This window comes from Halichoerus grypus, chromosome 8 (genome assembly GCF_964656455.1).
Source record: "Halichoerus grypus chromosome 8, mHalGry1.hap1.1, whole genome shotgun sequence".
NCBI lineage: Eukaryota > Metazoa > Chordata > Mammalia > Carnivora > Phocidae > Halichoerus > Halichoerus grypus.
The window spans coordinates 60,695,307-60,715,161 of NC_135719.1; the positions used below are offsets into that span (position 1 = coordinate 60,695,307).

The window sequence follows — 19,855 nt, forward strand, 5'->3', positions numbered from 1 at the left end:
CTGAGCCACCCAGGCACCCCAAAAGGAGGTTATTGATTTAAAATAGATAACAGAAAAACTCAAGGAAAGAAAAATCATAGGTGAGCAGCATTTTTCTTGAAAATGTGTAGATTAAGAATAGTCTGCTTAACTTGACCCCTATCTTAAACCAGTCACAAAAATTAACTCAACATGAATTAAAGTTTTAAATGTAAGACCTGAAACCACAACATTCCTAGAAGGGAACATAGGAATAAAGCTCCTTAACATGAGTCTTGGTGATGTTTTTGGATTTGACACCTAAAACACAAGTGACAAAATAAAAAATAAGCAGCTGTGACGACATCAAACTAAAAAGCTTCTGCCCAGCAAAAAAAAACAAAACAAAAAACTATCTACAAACTGAAAAGACAACCCACAGAAGGGGGAAAAAGTATTTGCAAACCATACATCTGATAAGGGGTATTATCCAAAATATACTTATATGTGGAATTTAAGAAACAAAACAGATGAACATAGGGGAAGGGAAGGAAAAGTAAATAAGATGAAAATTGAGAGGGAGACAAATCATAAGAGACTCTTAACTCTAGGAAACAAACTGAGGGTTGCTGGAGGGGAGGTGGGTAGGGGGATGGGGTAACTGGGTGATGGCCATTAAGGAGGGCACTTGATGTAATGAGCACTGGGTGTTATACGCAACTGATGAATCACTAAATTGTGCCTCTGAAACTAATATAAAAAAATTTTTAAAGTTTTAAAAAATAGCAATAAAAATCAATGCTGCTGAAAAAAAAGAATTCTTAAAACTCAATATCAAAAAGAAAAAAAAAAACAATAAAAAATGGGCAAAGGACCTAAACAGACATTTTTCTGAAGAAGACACAGATGGCAACAGACACATGAAAAGGTGCTCAACATGACTAGTCACTGGGGAAATGCAAATCAAAGGCACCATCTCCATCACCTCATGCCTGCTAGAATGGCCATCATCAAAAAGACAAAAAGTAACAAATGCACGGGTGGATGTGAAGAAAAGGGAACCCTGTGCCCTGTTGGTGGGCTTATAAATTGCACAGCCACTATAGAAAACAGAATGGAGAACCCTCAAAAATTTTAAAATAGAACTACCATATGATCCAGCAGTTCCTCCTCTAGAAATATATCCAAAGGAAACAAAAACACTACCACACACACAGAGGCATCTGCGCCCCCATGTTGATAGCAGCATTATTCACAGTAATCAAGATGTGGAAACCACTTAAGTGTCCATCGACAGATGAGCGGATAAAGAAGTCGTGTATGTGCATCCATACAGTGGAATATTAGTCATAAGAAAAAAACCCTAACATTTGTGACAACACGGATGGAACTAGAAGGTATTATTGTAAGTGAAGTAAATCAGAGAAAGACAAATACTATATGATCTTACTTATATGTAGAATCTAAAAATAAATAAATAAAAAAACAAAACTCATAGAAAAAAAGATCAGACTTCTGGTTACCAGACGCAGGGGTCGGGGAGGGGGAATGGAGGAAGGTGATCAAAAGATACAAACCTCCAGTTAATAAGTGGTAGGCGTGTCATGCATGACATGCGGACTGGGGCTACACTGCTAGGAAAGTTCAACTAAATCCTGAGAATTCTCATCACAAGGAGAAAATTTTTTTCTTTTTTCTTTTCTCCCCTTTTTTTATTACATCAATATGAAATGATGGATCTTAGCCGAACCTACTGTGCTAATCATTTCACAGTACATGTAAATCACACCATCGTGTTGTACCCCTTAAAATTACACGGTGATCTATGTCAATTATTTCTCAGTAAAACAGGGAAAAATAATAACTCTGCTTGGGGCCGACCCACGAATATATTTGCATTGAAAACAGAGCAGGCAGCTATGATTCAATCCAGTTGGCCTGGATTGCCCTGAGCTGTTCTCCTTAAGCCACACAGACTGACCAAGTCACCAACAAACAAAACCCTATTGGTGGTGACAGGAGGCATCATGACAGGCTTCAGAGCCAGCCAGATCCGTACGAACTGTGTGAGCTTGGACAAGGACCTCAACCTCTCTGAAGCTGTCTCCTTAGCTGTTAATTAGGGTAGTAATGCCCTCCTTGGAAGGCAGTTTTGAGGGGCACCAAATACTTGGCAGAGCGTCTGCGCAGTGGGCACTTGTGAGGGGGCAGCCAGGTCACCATGTAGAACTACTTCAGGACCAGGGATCAAAAGGAAGGCAGCCTAGGAAAGTGATAGGGAAACAAGCTTGCGGGGTGATCTGGCTCGAGTCACTTCCCCGGGCTGTGATATGAAAGTGAAGAAAGTAAGAACAGGTGGTCATCAAGTCCCTTTGATATTCTGACATTTGGAGCCTGGTCACCTGTGGCATGGACACCACAAGGCTTACTAACCTCTCTTTCATTCTACTCAGGCAGCTACTGTCAGAATACTGGGTGAAATCCAGCAGAGGAGAGACCATCCCCAACAAGTTACTCAGCCCAGGGCCAAGGATGATAGGAACAGGCAGCCCTCAGCTAAAGACAGGAGTCAGGAGCACCCAGGTCCTCTCAAAGAGAGACTGTCACCCACATGGGCTCCTTCAGACACTCCTCACCACCCAGTAGAACACTGTTTTCAAGCAAAACATTCATGGCGCTCAGCATCTAAACTACATACAAGTGGGGGACAAGTGGACCCCCTGTGGTAGAGTTGGGGATGGCGTGCCCGGGTCCCTGCCCATGTGGCTTCCCTGTCATCTCTCACTGATGCTTCACTGAGGTCCTGTAGCTCCACCCAGTCTTTTCACAGATGAGAGAAGGGCCCAGAAAGGGTGAATGACTTGCCCTAGGGCACACAGCCAATACCCTGGTCCCCTGGCTCCCATTTCCCAAGAGTCAGTCATGGAAATTGTTTTCTCTTTGCTGTACATAAGTTTGTTTTTAGAGTGTCAGGGATCACTCCAAAAGGGGGGCAGATAGGACAGAGGACGGGAGTTCAGTAACACCAAGAGTCTTTTACTTCCAGAACTTTAATTTCATCTTTGTCCACAGGAGCTGGATTATTCCATTGATCCAGAATCCCTGCCTCCGCTTCGGAACCCGGACATCCTCGTGGGTGAGAATGACCTCACAGCCCTCAGCTATCTCCACGAGCCCGCAGTGCTCCACAATCTCAGAGTCCGCTTTGCAGAATCCAAACTCATTTACACCTACAGTGGTAAGGAGAGTGATTCTAAGAGAGCAGGAATGACCCAGAAATACTGCGCTTGCTGTCTAGGGTGTCCTGAGTACATTTTAGTTCATGTTTACGTTAGAAATGTTGACTTCTGCCAAAATGTGTACTCAGACCTAGACATTTGCCCAGATTTCTATCTAACAAGCACACACATTTGATCTTCAAGAGTCTGTTGTAAACAGAAGTGTCTAAGGTGGGGAAAATCTTTCGCAAGAATTAAGATCAGACTCCCAAGAAAAATATATCTGGATAAAGCTTATGTTTGAGTTTCTCGTTGGATTTGATACATTTATTACTTATTTTGGGCAATGATGTTATCATTATATTTACATTGAGAATTGTAAAACCTTTCAGTTTTAGGGCATTCCCATCTGTCATCTCCCCCAACCCTGACAGTTATCCAGAAATGTGGGTGGCATCCACAGGGGATTGAGATTCAGAGCATTAGGTGACCTGCCCAAAGTCACACGGCAGGTTTAATAACTGGCAGAGCTGGGCTTGCTCCAAAGAACCTGGAGAAGCAGGTGGCAGTAAGACCCCCAGCACTGCATTGGACATCTTTCCCCAGGAATCATTTTGGTGGCCATGAATCCTTACAAGCAGTTGCCGATCTACGGAGATGCCATCATCCACGCCTACAGCGGGCAGAACATGGGCGATATGGACCCGCATATATTTGCGGTGGCAGAAGAGGCTTACAAGCAGATGGCCAGGTAGCCTCCTGCTGGGCGGGGCTTCCTCTTTCTCTCCCAGCGCCCCGCCCCTGCGTATGCTGGGCCCTCACAGTGGAGGGGAAACCTCTGGCATTGGTCTTATTAAAGGTGACCATGAGACCAGAGGGGACTTCCGGTGGAGCGGACTGCCTATAACGTAGTAGCAAATGACTGCATGTGTAACCTGTCTAGACCAAGTTTCCTGGTTTTTCTTCCTTCTAGGTAGTCAAAAGTCAAACCTACCAATCTGGGAATGGCAGATGCTTCTCTTGCGGTGTGTTTGGTTGGAGGAATATTGATTTATTCTCCACTGTGAGCTGCTTAAGCTTTTTCCCCCATCCGGGCCAGCAAAATTTTATGATAGATGAGCACAGGTTTTAGATGTAGAAGATTTGGAGTTTTATCCTAATTTTGCCACCTGTGTTTTGTATGGCCCCATGGAGTTCTTGTTTTGCTAGCAAACATTTATTAAAAGCCTCCTGTGGACCAGGCACTGTGCATACGTTCCCGTACATCGTCGTGGGTGCTCTCAGACTGGCCTGTGATAGAGATGCCTGAGCAGGAAGCTGAGATTTGGGGGTCACCCCCCCCAAGGCCACCCAGCAAACAGAGCTGGGATGTGTGCTCAGGGTTTTTGACTCCATGTGTAATTTATTTTTCCCATAACTATTCCTTCGGCTTCAATGTCCTCATCTGTAAAGTATGAAGAGTAGAAACACCATCTTATCTTTGTAGACCCTTTTATGGTTTGCAGAAGAACTTTCCAGGCAGTGGTCTCCTTTAAGTCTTGCGACACCCCTGTGAGGTCCATTGAGCTGCCATCATTGCCCTCATTTCATGAATGCAAACCTGAGGCACAGGGCCTGGACCTGCTAACTATTTACCACATAATCCCGGGCACAGCATCTGAGCTTCCTCAGCTTTAGTGTCTTCATCTGTGAGCCAGACACTCGGAGAGCACCCATTCATGTTTCACTGCTTATAATCAGGGGAAAAGAATGGTGGCATAAACAAGGTAGCTGTGTATGGTTCTCTCCTGCAAAAAAGACTGATGGGCTGATGGGCAGTCTGGGACTAGCGGGGCACCTCTACCAGTCGTCAGGGACCTAATGCCTTCTAGATCCTCTGTCCCTGGAGTGAGGCTCTCCTCCTGGGGGCAGGCTAATACTTAGCCATCTCCTCCATATTCTAGGTGACAGAGTGTCAGAGGGGAAGTGTGTGCTCCATAAAACACCTCTGCTCACAGCTCATTGGCCAGGACCTAATCCCACGGCCATGCCTAGGCTGGGATATATAGTCTTTCATATGGGCAGCAGTGTGCCCACTGAAAATTGAGACATAGTTTCTAAGAAGGAAGAAAAGGATAAATGTTGGGTAGGGATTTACCAATTAATGACCAATTACTTTGGTCTCTGCTACAGCATGTTTCTTTCCAATTATAAAACAACCATGGTTCTGGGATTTGCCCTGGCTCCCTGTAGGTCTCGTGGGCATCTCTGTGATTGAAGTTCATGGAGTTAATGAAGTTCACAACCTGTTGGGCCAGGGCTGCTCCTGGGTGTCAGCAGTATGAGCTCACTGGAGCCGTAGGGCTGAGCCAGGTTCAAGCTCGAAGAGCCCGTTTTCTCTTGAGGTCTCATTCTAACAGTACTGAACATAAGGTAGGTTTATATTGGACTTGCTGATGCTAAACTGGGAGTCAGAAGAGCCTGGTTTTAGAACCCCCTTCTGGTTCTACCTGGCCGAGGGATACTGGGGGTGTCTGTCACTCACCTCCTCGCAGGCTTGCTTTTTTAGATAGGAGCTTATCTCTGAGGTCCTCCCAGGGTTCACAGGGAGGCTATGTGCTCTGTGTACTGGGTCAAGTCACTTTACCTTTTTGAGTCACTATTGTAGTCTTCTGTAAAATGGGTATATGTGGCATAGGATTTTTCTCAAGGCTTAAATGAGAATCCTTATAAAGTATTCGTGTAGTACCTAGTATATAAGCAATGCTGGATACCTAGAACAGCATTATAGTATGGTTCTATCATCTCATGATATGAAAAGTTGAATACATTTTTTTAAGATCTCTAAATTATATAGAACATGTCGGTTTACTGAGCACATATGTTCCCAATCATATTTTGAATAATTGCTCTCCAAATAATGTCTTTAAGATGTTTTATGTTTATGTGGGGATACACAGAGAGGAATTGATCTGGTCCCGAGACAGCTATCTTCAGAGGCCTGCTTGCAGGGTTGGCCCAGGGCTAGCCTTTGGGAACTTGGATTTTAGGAAGTTTCCCACTGTGCTTAATTGATGAGAGTGACGCACTGTACCTAAATTGTTTGTGTAAATGATGGAGTTCTTGCTGAGCACCTACTTTCCTTCTGATCATCTGGAAGTTTGGTATGTGCTCGGCAGAGGATGCCTACATGATCAGCCCCCGCTGAAAACCCTGGGTCCTGAATCTCTGAAGAGCTTCTCCGGTTGACAGGACTTCCCATGGGTTGTCATAACTCATTGCTGGAGGAATGAAGTGTTTATGCCTGCCTTCCTCTGGATTTGTCCCCCTGTGTCTTTCCCCTTTGCAGATTTACTTTGTATCCTTTTGCTATAATAAATCTTAGCCATGAGTGTGGCTATGTGCTGAGTCCTGTGGGTCCTCCTAGCAGATCACTGACCTAGGAGTGGTCTGAGGGAACCTCAACATGGGGGACAGAGCAGGAAGCAGAGTTGTGTGTTCAGCTTGATCACATAGAAAAAAAGAGACTAGAAGGAAATTCACTGGAACGTTAAAAAACAGTTACCTTAGAGTAATGAAACAGTTGGCCTTCTTTCCGCTTGTCTGCATTTTTCTTACTGAGTATATATTGCCTTTTTAATAGGAAGAAATGAGCATTTTAAAAATACTCTTATTTGCTTCAGAAACAATAAAAATCAGTCAATAATTGTAAGTGGGGAGTCAGGTGCTGGGAAGACTGTGTCCGCTCGCTACGCCATGAGGTACTTCGCCACCGTCAGCAAGTCCAGCGCCAACACCCACGTGGAGGACAAGGTTCTGGCGTCGAACCCCATCACGGAGGTACGCAGCCTGCGGGGCTGGGGGCAGGGGCACAGGCGACGGTGTGGAATGAGGGAGAAGTGGGCTGGTGTGCATCTGTTGTCTCGGCTACCTTGAGTCCTTCCCCTTTAAAGACCATGGAAGTGAGGGCAGGAAAGAGCCAGGAGGCCTCTTCTCTGGTGGGATTTGGAGGAGCTTGGGGTGGAGACTGCTGCCGCCAAGGCTCTCTCCTCAATCTGCTGGGCTAGAAATCGGATTTCAGGAGTCCCCTGTCTGCATTTCTATCCCAAAGGAAATGTCCTCAACCATAGACAGCACTGGTGCGCTGAGACCAGTGGTGGTCTCCAGCAAGCGCACCAGCTTTCACGAGCTGATTGGGAAATATTCAGAATTTTTTTTCCAAGCCGACTGTTAAACCTCTGGCAGTTCGACATCAGTCATGGTGGGAGTATTTACACCTTAAAGATTGGCCAGTGCCATGTATCAAGACTCTTCCTCCTCCCCTCCCTGAGAGCTGATCCATCTGCACAACACTAACCAGGTCAGAGGTGTGGACAAGGCCAGCCGTGATGGCACTCAGGAGTAAGGAGCCAGCCCTCAAGGGAGAAGGGGCATCTGAGAGGCTCAGGGGATGCCCAGAGGCCAACTCTGGCTGCTTTGCAAAATGGGAAAAGGATTGACTTAGATTTATTTGGAAGCACAGCAAAAAATTAAGACCATTAGATTCCTAGACCTCCTCTCTCTGTTTTCTCAAATCAAAATCATCAATGAATATGTATCAGATCACCTATTTTGTTTAAGCCACTATGTCAGGTAATACAGGAAGTGATGGAAAAGAGTAAGTCCCAGTCCCCAAGTCTTAAGACTCCTCTAACATAAACGTACTTTAAAGTTAAATGGAAACATAGATCACAATCTAAGATAGCAATAGAAAAGTTGTCCAGAGACACTGCCCCGTGGATAAATGTATGTGATTATTTGTTTAGGGTTGGTCTCGCCCACTAGATGGTAAGCTCCAGAAAGACAGGGCCATGTCCACGTGGCTCACCTTTGCCACCCGAGCATGTGGCCTATAGCTGGGACTCAGTAAATATGTGTCGTCAGAAAGCATGATGAGCCGGGCAGGAAGATTAGTTTGTGTGCATGAGAAGGGTACTTCCAGGTGGAGAGTTCTCAGGAAGGGGGGGCGGGGGGCATGGGCAGAGGAGAGACAGAATTCAAGAGTAGAAGTAAAAAAGCAAAAATTATGCCAGAACATGGAAAGGATGGGAGAGGGCACTTTTTTGGTTGAGTGGAAGGTCTGAGTAGGGAAGTGGTAAGAGATAAGGATAGAAATAAAGTTTGGATGAGAGATGTGTTCTTTTAAGTGAGCATCTGTAATATTCAGGACGTGGATGTGTTGAGGCCCTTGGTATTATCTTAGGTCATCCTCCCAACTCTGCAAGATGCATATTATTCCCATGTTATGATAAAGAAATGGAGCCTTGGAAAGATAAAATAACTTTTCTAGCATTGTACAGATAGCAGAAAAGGAACTTGGAGCCATGAAACATCAGAACCTGTGCTCTTTCTAATCCTGCCCAGTGTCTCCCAGCAAGACGGAGGAGAGCTTTGAATGGCGGGCTGAGGGTGTGTCATGCTCCCTGCGAGCTTTGGACTGCTTTCCTTCCCCCCCCCCCCCACCTCCCTCTACTAGTCAGACCTTTTCCCAGCACACAGGATTGGGTTTTATTAAAACTGCTCCCCTAGTATTGTGCAAAGATCTTTTTAACATTATCGAGAGGCCTGTGTTTTGTAGGCTGTCGGAAATGCCAAGACCACCCGCAACGACAACAGTAGTCGGTTTGGGAAATACACAGAAATCAGTTTTGATGAGAGAAATCAAATTATAGGAGCCAACATGAGAACTTACCTGCTGGAGAAATCCAGAGTCGTCTTTCAAGTAAGAATAAAAATAGTAGTTAAATTTCCTTTTTCCCAACTTTTAAGGTACTGTTTACACTTACATACTCATTAGACAACCTACATTGCTCTGTGACTTGAAGAAGAAAGTTTCCTGTCTTTCATTTGCATCTTGGCTTATTTTTTTTCTGTTTCTTAAAAACAAAAAATTGACAGATGCAGTATCAGTGGAGTGATACGAATCCACTGAAGGGAAAAATTATTTTTAATTTTGGATACTTAAAAGATCCTTAGAGTTTAGGAATCAAGTTTATCTTTCTAGAACACAAAAACTGCTTGAAACAGACAAAGCTGTTAGACTGGCTTTCCTACCAGGAAGGGACTGGGCTTACAGCTAGTGGGGGGAGTTTAAGAGAAAGGCTTTTCTGTCAGTAAAGTGGAGAAAATTCTCATAGTTTTCGCCCAAGAGAGTAACAGTAAGCCTTGTATTGCAGGGAGTTTCTTAAAAAATTTCACTGGTACAAATTACATTATTCTCATGTCACAGAATGTTTTCATTTAATAACATTTTCTCTGGCGTCCTTATCTGGAAAGTGATCTTGAGCCAGCAGAGAGGGAACAGGTTGGGTCACAGTGTTATTGACCAGAAGAAAAAACCCAGGTAAATGTCAGTGTCCATGAGAAGAGAGTTGTCAATCCAGGTTAGCCATCTAAGTCCCCTCCATTAAAAACCTCATATTTTTACTTGTAAAGGGCTGGTATAATATCAGGACTTTTCTTTATGTTACAGTCGGAAAATGAACGAAATTACCACATTTTTTATCAGCTTTGTGCATCTGCCCAGCAGTCGGAATTTAAACATCTTAAATTGGGTATGTGGTGGATAATGCATGGAAGTGTCTCTCTTTTATGTAGGGGCTTAAATTCCAGGTTGATTTCTTCTTCTTTTTTTTTTTTTAAAGATTTTATTTATTTGAGAAAGAGAGAGCAGAGTGAAAGAGAGAGAGAGAGCATGAGCGAGGGGGTGGGGAAGAGCAGAGAGAGAAAGAGAAGCAGGTTCCCCGCAGAGCAGGGAGTCTGACTTGGGGCTTGATCCCAGGACCCGGGATCATGACCTGAGCCAAAGGCAGACACTTAACCGACTAAGCCACCCAGGTGCCCCAAGGTTGATTTCTTTTTATAGTAATATCACTTAAAAAATGTTCTGTCCAAAGACAGATCCTTGGGTTTTGGGGGTAGAATTGATGCATCTAACTAAGGGGATAGATTGAGGGGCAGGGTGGCTCTAGGAGAAGAGACCCTTCAACTCCAGGGGTTTTTTCAAAGCTCATGGGTGATGATGGTCATCTAGCTAGAACCACCTGAATAAGGCCTCCTGACCCCTGGGACTTGGTGCTGTCAAATCCCTAAACTTTTCTTTATCTGAACTTCCTTGGATGGCTGTTTTCCAGTATGTATGACATATTTCCCTGTCTTCTGAGACAGAGTGTCTCTGTCATCATTTGAGCTTCCTTGATGACTCAAGGTCATTATTATTTATAGTTCCAACTAATCATACTGCAGGGACAGCAGAACTATTTGTCCTTTAGTGCAAACAGCTTGATTCCCGTGCTGTCACAGCTCTCCTCTCTTGGTTGCTTGTGCTGTGTTGGTAGATAGAACTGTCCAGTGTGTCGGAGTTGAATGCACACACTCCAATCGTGGAGAAGTTGCTTGCACTGGTGAAGAATCTAAATTTCCTTTATACAAAATCAGATTTCGTATAAAGATAACACCCATGCCTGTCTGCCAAACAGAATATGAATAGTGAATTTGGGAGAGCTTTCTGAAGGCTCACCTACTATTCAAGTATTAGGTGTGCCTATGGTTATTCTCTTGATTGTGGTGATGATTTCATTAGGGTATACATATATCAAAACTCATCAGAGTCTACATCTTAACCATGTACAGTTTATTCTGTGGTCGGTAATCCACAGTAAAGCTGTGTAAAATAGTTAGATATGGGAACAAAACCCAGGAGCTTTGTAGTCAAACAGGCCCGTGTTCAAATTCTTGCCCCACATCGGCTGTGGCGCCGCTTTTCTGGGCCTCAGCTTTTGCATCTGTCACATAGAATTCTAAGGAATACATGGAGCGACGTGTGTCAAGTGCTTCCTCTAGTGTATTATGTGTGAGCTTCCTACCTTCTGATAAACATGTGTGTACAAATTTCTGTGTCACAGACAGCAATCTTTTGGTTTCAGGGAGTGCAGAAGAATTTAACTACACAAGAATGGGAGGCAGCACCATCATTGAGGGTGTGAATGACAGAGCAGACATGGTGGAGACTCGGAAGACCTTCACACTGCTGGGTGAGTGGACATAGCCTATGCAACGTGTGGCCATTTTCTCTTTAAAAAACAAAAGTGAAAAGCAGGGATGCCCAGCAGGTGCGTGTTCTAAAGACTCTTAATAAATTCTAATCTTGGGATGATCCAATCAGTATATTTGATGGCCAAGTGGTCAAGACTGTGCTTTTCCCTTAAAAGATCTAGCTGTTAACTCCTTTGCCTTCAGGCTCGATGGTTACAGTGAGCAACATGGGCTGTCAGCCCTGTGGCTGCTCTCAGGCTCCTCCTCTGGGCTGACTTCGGAGAAGACTGGTGCATCAGACCGGGAGGGTCATGTTGACCCTACCTGGCCTGATAAAAATAGCAGACACTTACATGGAACTACCAGGCATCATCCTAAGCACTTCATTACCTGTATTAGCTTGCTTAATACACAAGTACTTTATGAGGTAAACACTGGTACTTCCCCCATTTTATGATAGGGGAATGGAGGCGTCTCGCTTTTTTTTTTTTGAGAGAGAGAGAGAGATAGAGAGTGGGAGAAAACACAAGAGAGCACAAATGGGAGGTTGGGGCGGGGGTGGGCAGAGAGGAGCAGAGCGAGAAGGAGAGAATCCCGAGCAGACTGCCCACTGAGCCCAGAGCCTAACATGGGGCTCTCAACCCCATGACCTGAGATCATGACCCGAGCTGAAATCAAGAGTCAGACGCTTAACCAGCTGAGCCACCAGGCGCCCCTCTTACCACATTTTTATACAGAAAACAAAATCTTGGATTGCTTGGTCTTTCTCCACCTTGCTTTTCCCACATGGAGCTCATGTTTGGGAAGTGTCTACCAAATGGCATTGATAAAAATTATCATCTACTTTCTCATAGTGTATTAGTGTAGACGTTAACACATAACTGTCAAAGCTTCTGATCAGTGTGAGACCACAGACTGTTTTTACATCTTATAGAAAATATTTGTTTCACCAAGTTATTTTCATTGTTGTGGTTTGGGTGACTATATTTAAATGTAAAAGGCCAAGAATTCGAGGTTAAATATATCAGAGTAATAGGCAAGATTACTCTTCTGGATAATTGAGAATGAAACATTTGGATAATTGAGAATGAAATCTGGTTGGTTTTCTAAGTAGAATTACCATCTGATTCTGCCCCTTCCCTTCCAAATTGCTTTTTTTTTTTTCTTTCTTTCTTTCTTTTCTTTTCTTTTTTTTTTTTTTAAGTAGGCTCCACACTGGGTCTGGAGCCAAAGGCAGGGCTTGAACTCATGACCCTAAGATCAAGACCTGAGCCGAGATCAAGAGTCAGATGCTTAACCGACTGAGCTACCCAGGTGCCCCCCGCCCTTCCAAACCACTTTACGGAGAAGGGCAATTTAAATAGTTTATAATAATGAGATAAACACTTTTGGTACTGATTAATATTTTTTAAAGTAGCTGAAGTCATAATTGTATCTTTTTATAATGTGCTCTACTGAGAAGGAATACCATGTATGAGGAGGGATCAGGCAGCCTCGCTCTGGCAGGTCCCGGTGGGACCTTGGTCCACATGCCCTGTCCTCCTTCCCACCTCTACCCTTCCGACACTCCCTCCCACCTCTATAATATTTCACCCCACACCAAAATGATATAAGAGAAATAGAGTAGGCTTTGAGGTCAGATAAATATCATTCAAAACCTAATTGGTAGGACTCTAAGGAGGTTGCCCTTTCTGAGACCCAGTTTCCCGATCTATAGAATGGCCATATTCCTTACCCACAGGGCTCTCATAATAACTGGTTAGGAAACGTATGGGAAAGCCCCTGGTACCAGGCTGAGCACGTAGCAGGTGCTTGCTCAGTGTGACTGCCTGCCCTCAGTCACTATTCCCTATTGTCCAAGCCCTAGCCATCCTTTGAGCAAAACCATCCCCTTCTCCATGGAACCTTTCTTAATCTTTAGAGATCAGCAGCAGCAATTTTTTTCACGGTCTCACACAAATTAGATTATTTGCACAAATGTCCACACCAGCCAGGCCAGGACTAGGGTGAGGCAGGAGAGGCGACTAGGGCATGAACTTGAAGGAGGCATTCAGGTGCTCACTCTCAGGGTGGCGCAAATGCAGGGTCGGCCCCTGGCACCTGGCTTGCCTCACCTGGCACACCCTTGCACCCCTGGCCTAGATGTTTTGACAAAGTCCCCCAAAGTTTTGTGGGGAAGTACTGTAAAACAGTCTTTTGCCTCTTGTGGCTATTAATCGTGTTGGCTGCCCACTGCGCTCCCCTCCATAGCTATTAGGGATGTGGTGAGGATTAAGAGATAATGTCTAAAGCAGTTTATGGGGGCACCTGGGTGGCTCAGTCCGTTGAGCAGCCAACTCTTGATTTCCATTCAGGTCATGGTCTCAGGGTCCTAGGATTGAGCCCCGTGTCAGGCTCTGTGCTCAGCAGAGAGTCTGCTTGAGGATTCTCTCTCCCTCTCCTTCTGCCCCTCTCCCTGCACATGTGTGCACATGCTATCTCCTCAAATAAATTTTTAAAAAATAAAGTAGTTTATGAGCTATGGCAGGCTATATCAATATGAGAAATCAGTATATATTTAATGAAAGCATGACTTCACTGCATGAATCACTAAAAAATGTCCTAGACCAGAGGTCAGCAGATTGCTGCCTCTTTTTGTAAATAAAGTTTTATTGGAACATAGACACGCTCATTTGTTTAAGTGTGGTCTATGGCTGTTTTCATGCTGCGGTGGCAGAGTTGAGTAATTGTGATGTAGACCAAACAGCCTACAAAGCCTAACAAGAAAACATTTGCTGCCCTTTGTCTTAGATGATAGAGTGAACGTAGCTGATGGTTCCTTAGAATTTTCTTACAATATGTGAAGATTCATGGATGGACTTCATGAAGCCATCTTAGCTTCGGCCCTGTGTGTCTCCCCATGGAAGTCCCCCGATGATGCATGCCAGGCGAAGAAATTTGAGCAGACTACAGAGGTCCGTTTACTGTTGTGGAGAGGAACCAGGGTGACCTCACTGTGACTTTGAGATTGCCATCATCCTGTGACCCCCCCACAACCAATGACCTCATACTGTGTGTTGATGTCATGGTCTTTAAACCTGTGCCATCCAGCACAGTGGCCACCAGCCACAGTGACTGCATTTCATTTTGAAATAACCTTTAAATTCAGTTTCTCAGTTGCATAAGGCATGTTTCAAGTGCTCATAAGCACACGTGGCAAATAGCCACCCTATTGGCCAGCACAAATTCAGAACATTTCCATCACCCAGGAAGTTCTAAACAATAGTGTTTCTCCTAACAGTGTGAGAATGTGGTATACTGCTTGTCCTGCTGGCCATGTTCTCTTGTTTGTGTCTCAGTGTTCTCTTTTTCTTTTCTTATTTTTTTAAGATTTTATTTATTTGAGAGAGAGAGAGCACACAAGCGGGGGTGGGGGTGGACGGCAGAGGGAGAGGGAGAAGCAGACTCCCTGATGAGCAGGGAGGCCAACTTGGGTTCGATCCCAGGGAGCCTGATGTGGAGCTTGATCCCAGAGATCATGACCTGAGCCGAAGGCAGATGCAATAACTAAGCCACCCAGGTGCCCCTCAGTGTTCTCTTCTTAGATGGAGATCTCAAGGGGAAACCACCTAACTTGAATTGTACGTAGGCTTATAGCATATTAGGGCAGACCACCCTTTTTAAAAATGTAATTGCCAAATAAGTATTTGGTTGATTTGCCCATTGCTGTGGTTTGTTATAGAGCTAGTATAGGGAAATTAGTGGCAAGGTCATCTAGCTCAGTATGCAAATCCATTTCCCCACACGCCCAGTAAATGGACCTCTGGAGTCTGCTCTAATTTCTTTGCTTGGCATGAGGTTTTCAGGGGGCATCCATGTTTGCACACAGGGGGGTGAAGCTAGGATGACTTCATGAACTCCACGGGTTTTTTTCACATATTGTATTAAACTGCTTAGATATGACATGCCCAGGATGACCTAACCGTTCTATGCCTTAGTTTCTCCCTCCATAAAAAGGAAACCATAATGGCACTTCATATGGTTGTTGTAAGCATTAGATGAGATGATACCTGGAGAGTACTTGGGACAGTGTCTGGCACAGAGTTCCATTTGCTTTCCCTTCCGGTTCTGCTCCTGAGGCACCTTAGCTCGAGTTATCCCTTAGGAAGCAGAAGGGGATGCATTTTGACCAAAAGCTCCTTTCCTTTGTTCTGCTGACTCTCATTTAATTCGCCCTTTGTTCCTTGCCTGGCCATTTAATCGCTCACAGAAAGAACACCCTGGAAGGAGTCATACCTAGCCTGGACCTCAGGCTCAAGGTACTTGACCATTGTGCTTCTCAATGAAATCGAACTCGGGCCAGCAGTGCTTTTGCATGACCTTGTCTCACTAAAGAGAATTACTCCACTAACATCTTAAGTTGTCTCTTTCACATCATTGCTTTGGAATTACTTCACTTTCATATGGCGTCATTAAGTGATTTAGTTCTAGGAGGGTCACGTGGTGAGTAGGAATGCCGAACCGAAGATTCCCAAATGATTGGAAAGATCCAGTTTTAGTTCCCTTCTGCTTTATTGGTAGATTTGTGAACCAAAAGCAGCATGAGGGGGGCGCCTGGGTGGCTCAGTCATTAAGCGTCTGCCTTTGGCTCAGGTCATGATCCCAGGGTCCTGGGATTGAGACCCACATCGGGCTCCCTGCTTAATGGGAAGTCTGCTTCTCCCTCTGCCTCTCCCCCTGCTTGTGTTCCCTCTCTCGCTGTGTCTCTCTCTGTCAAATAATCAATCAATCAATCAATCAATCAAGCTTTAAAAAGAAGAAAAAACCCACAGTAAAAATAAAGGAAGCACATCACATAGAATAAATGAGAGCTGCTTTGCTCGGGAACCTACCACGAAATGGTTCTTTGGGTATGAATTTTTGTGTCGCCCTCGTAGCAGCGATGGCAGGAGGGGAAACCTGTTGGGCTGTCGCATTCACATCTTGTGTCCTTGCATGTCAGACCGGCAAGAATGGAGAACCACATGCTCTCTGGGGACCGTTGCCTGTTCCTGTCCCAGCTCTTGGCACTGATGATGGTACTAGAGTCTCTTGGAAGAATTCAGGGCTTATCTTACTAGCGGTTAAGTCAGGGAAGAAATGCAATAATCCTAATTTGGAAATTTGTTTTTTCAGGTTTCAAGGAGGATTTTCAGATGGACGTTTTTAAGATCCTAGCAGCCATCCTACATCTGGGCAATGTGCGGATCACAGCACTGGGCCAGGAGAGGTCCTCAGTCAGTGTAAGATGCTGCTTTGTTTCCCCTTCCCGTGTTCAGAGGGTCACCAGATAGAGCGTCTCATGGTTACTCTGCTTCTGCATTTTAGCACCAGGCACATTGGGCCTGCGGGAGAGACCTGTTGTCAGAGCAAGGAAGCAAGGGATTCCAAGGGTAGCTTTTAAAGAGTAAAACTGCTTCCCCTTACAACAGTAGAGGAGGGGAAAATGCCTTCTCTATGTGTTTTTCTTTAATCCAGTAAATTTTTACTAAGTACCTGCTACATGCCAAGCCCTGTTGCAGGCTCTGGAGAAACAACAGTGACCCAAACCAAACAAGTCACCCTTCGTGGGGCTTATGATCTGGGGGTAGGAAGTGGGGGAGACACAACAACCCAATTACAGGCCCTGGTGGCAGGTGATGGCCGTGAGCAAGGAGAAGGAAGCAGAGTCCAGGGTGCAGAGGGGCGGTGCCTCTTGCCTAGAGCATTCAGACAAAGCCTGGCTGGGACGGTGGCGGTGGGCAGAGGCCTGAAGACGACAAAGTGACTTCTGCCTGTACTGGGGGAAAGAACATTCAAGGTAGAGGGGACAGCAAGTGCAGAGGCCCTCAGGCAGGAGCTGTTATTTGACAAATCATGAAAAAAAAAGTATATCCAAAGAGGAGTGAGTGAAAGAAGGGGTGATAGATGAGGCCAGAAAATGGGGTGGGGAGAGAGGGTGCAGCTTGTGTAGGGCCCTCAGTGCACTGGATATTTGGAGCAGAAAGGACACCTCCCACTTCTTGACACTTGCCCACATCAGCCCCAGTAGTGCTGACTTTCCCTCTGGAAATCCCTTGTCAGTTCTGTGACATTTCTTTTTTTAATGAACTCAGGGTAAGTTTATGTGTGTATTTCTCTGACAAAATTATGAAAAGTGATCCTTAGTAGGGTCGTGTGTTTGGTTCTTCTCGTGAATATCCACATAAAGAAGAAAATAACACGTAGTAAAAAATGCTTCTTTGAACTGCGAGGTCGCCTGACCTTTAAAGCTTTGTGTATATATGTCTGTCTTGTCAACTCCCGTGGCCGTAACAAAATACCGCGGGCTGGGTGGCTTCAACAACCGAAGTTTATCTTCTCACAGTCCTGGCAGCCGGAAGTCCAAGGTCAGGGTGCAGCATGGTTGAGCTCTTGGTGAGGGCTCTCTTCCTGGCTTGCAGACAGCCCCTTGCTTGCTGGGTCCTCACAGCAGAGAGAGGGACCCAGAGAGCTCTGGTCTCTTCCTCTTCTTACAAGGGCACTAATCCCATCGTGAGGGCCCCACCCTTATGACCTCATCTAAAGCTAATCACCTCCCAAAGGCCCCACCCCAAATAGCAACACATTTGAGGCTAGGGCTTCAACATATAAATTTTGGAAGGAAGTGTTCAGTTCATAATATAACAATGTCTATTTTCCTGTCCCCCAAAAAACTCATGGGAACAGTTGATAATTTGGTACACTGGTCATTTCTCAGCTCTCTGGTACCTGCCGTTTAGGGGAGGGAGAGCCAAACAGTGGATGGAATGTGTGATTTTTGGCTCAGTGCTTCAGTCCTGCTGTCCTGTGACCAGGAAGTAATTCTCCCTCTCCTCAAGCTCTCACACTAAGCACCCCTCCCATTCCCCCCTGTGTCCAGCCCTCACCGAGTTAGTCAGTCGACACGGGACTGGCAGGTTCTGGGAGAGGGGATGGTAGGCCTGCCTTGGAGCCTGGCATGCACGTGGTGGTGGTTCTCTGTCTGTGCTTTCTCATTTGCCTCTGAGAAGTGGGCTTCTGCCCTTCTTCTTCTCAAACTCCATAGACTGGAAGTGTGACATCCACCCAACAAGTGCCCTTGTGTTGATCTCTGTCCCATGAAGTTTGTTATGAAGGTAGTATTTTGGAGGAGGAGTTAAAATTGATAGACTAAAAATCCTTTGTCTATCAATCTGAGGAGACAAAGTCTCTGAAAAAGATGTAGAATCTTCATAGCAAATTACCAGTTCTATAATTAGCGGTCCTATCTTTGGAACATACATACCATTCATTTGCATCAGAAACTTGAAATGTTGGGCAGACCCCATCTGGAGGAAGTCATCTTGTTAAGAATTCCTGTCCCTTTCCTTTCTGCCTGCTGCAGCCGTCTGTAGCTGAATGTTTTTGACTCCGATGGTTTAGTTCCTTCTTAGAAGGAAGAAAGCCCCTGACTCTGCCAGTCTGCTCTCCAGGGAGGTCAGGCAGGTGAATACAAGCTTTGTGTTATTGAGATGTTGGTCAGAAGGGGTGTGGGTGGACAGCAAGGAGGTGGCAGGACTTTCTAGATTGTTTGCTCCACTATAATCTGATGCTTTTTAAGTGCAGCCACGTGGTTTTCCCATTGGCTGTGTTGACCTCTACAGATTAGCCCGAGGGGGACGTTCCCTTGCCCAGGGGGAATGATAGCGCTCAGTCACATCTCCTTGCCAGGTGTCAAGGACTCCTTGTCCCTGCTGGCTGAAGACAAACGGGAACAGACCTTTCCTTGTCTCTGACCAGGGGGGCAGCTCTCATGCCCCAGCTGCAAGAGAGGCAAGATTCACTTTGTGTGTCCACGAAAAGTCTTGCACACGTTCCTCCTGTCAGCTGGGAAGCCAGCTCTGTTAAAGGAGCCCCATTGTCAGGTTCTCTGACAATGAGATCTACGTACCTCGGGCCTAGACCCCCCACGCAAACGCTGACCACACAGGTAGGGACAGGTGGTCTGGGCATGTTGCAAAGGGAAGAGAGGGGCCTTGAGGCCATGTCCGCATGCACCAGAAGGGGAGGATTGCTTCCCTGGCCTTATTCACTGCGGACATTCTTTGGCCAGAATGAAAACCCGGGTGGGACGCGGCCCAGGACTGCCTGGCATCATCACAGTGCCTTGATGTGGGCTCCGTGCCGCTGTGGCCCTCCTGCTTTCCTCGCAGGCCTGCCTCTGTCTTGTTAGGCCTGGGCGTTCTCATGCCAGCGCATCCTTGTCCCTGGCACAGGCCCAGATGGAGGCCCCGGGGCCCCGGCCGGGTGGGCTGCAGCAGGTTTCGATGGCCAGACGGCCCTGATGGGGCTTGTGCTTGTGTTTGAAGGAGGACGACAGGCACCTGAAGGTGTTCTGTGAGCTCCTGGGCCTGGAGAGGGCCAAAGTTGCTCAGTGGCTGTGCAATCGCAAAATCATCACAACCTCCGAGACGGTGGTGAAGCCCATGACCAGGCCCCAGGCGGTCAATGCCAGGGACGCACTGGCCAAAAAGATCTACGCTCACCTGTTCGACTTCATTGTGGAGAGAATTAACCAAGCGTTGCAGTTTTCAGGCAAGCAGCACACTTTTATTGGTGTTTTGGACATTTATGGGTAAGATTCTCTTCTG

General features: G+C 45.7%; 1 protein-coding gene across 1 annotated transcript in view; it reads left to right on the forward strand.

Moving 5' to 3' along the window:
• The window catches only part of MYO5C (myosin VC), an 89,727-nt gene that overhangs the window by 13,278 nt on the left and 56,594 nt on the right, over nucleotides 1–19,855 (forward strand). Inside the window, exons 3-10 of the mRNA XM_036116647.2 lie at nucleotides 3,031–3,196; nucleotides 3,783–3,927; nucleotides 6,839–6,995; nucleotides 8,773–8,916; nucleotides 9,667–9,748; nucleotides 11,120–11,227; nucleotides 16,383–16,489; nucleotides 19,574–19,839. Of these exons, the coding sequence (XP_035972540.2) occupies nucleotides 3,031–3,196; nucleotides 3,783–3,927; nucleotides 6,839–6,995; nucleotides 8,773–8,916; nucleotides 9,667–9,748; nucleotides 11,120–11,227; nucleotides 16,383–16,489; nucleotides 19,574–19,839 (1,175 nt within the window). The remainder of the gene's footprint in view (nucleotides 1–3,030; nucleotides 3,197–3,782; nucleotides 3,928–6,838; nucleotides 6,996–8,772; nucleotides 8,917–9,666; nucleotides 9,749–11,119; nucleotides 11,228–16,382; nucleotides 16,490–19,573; nucleotides 19,840–19,855) is intronic.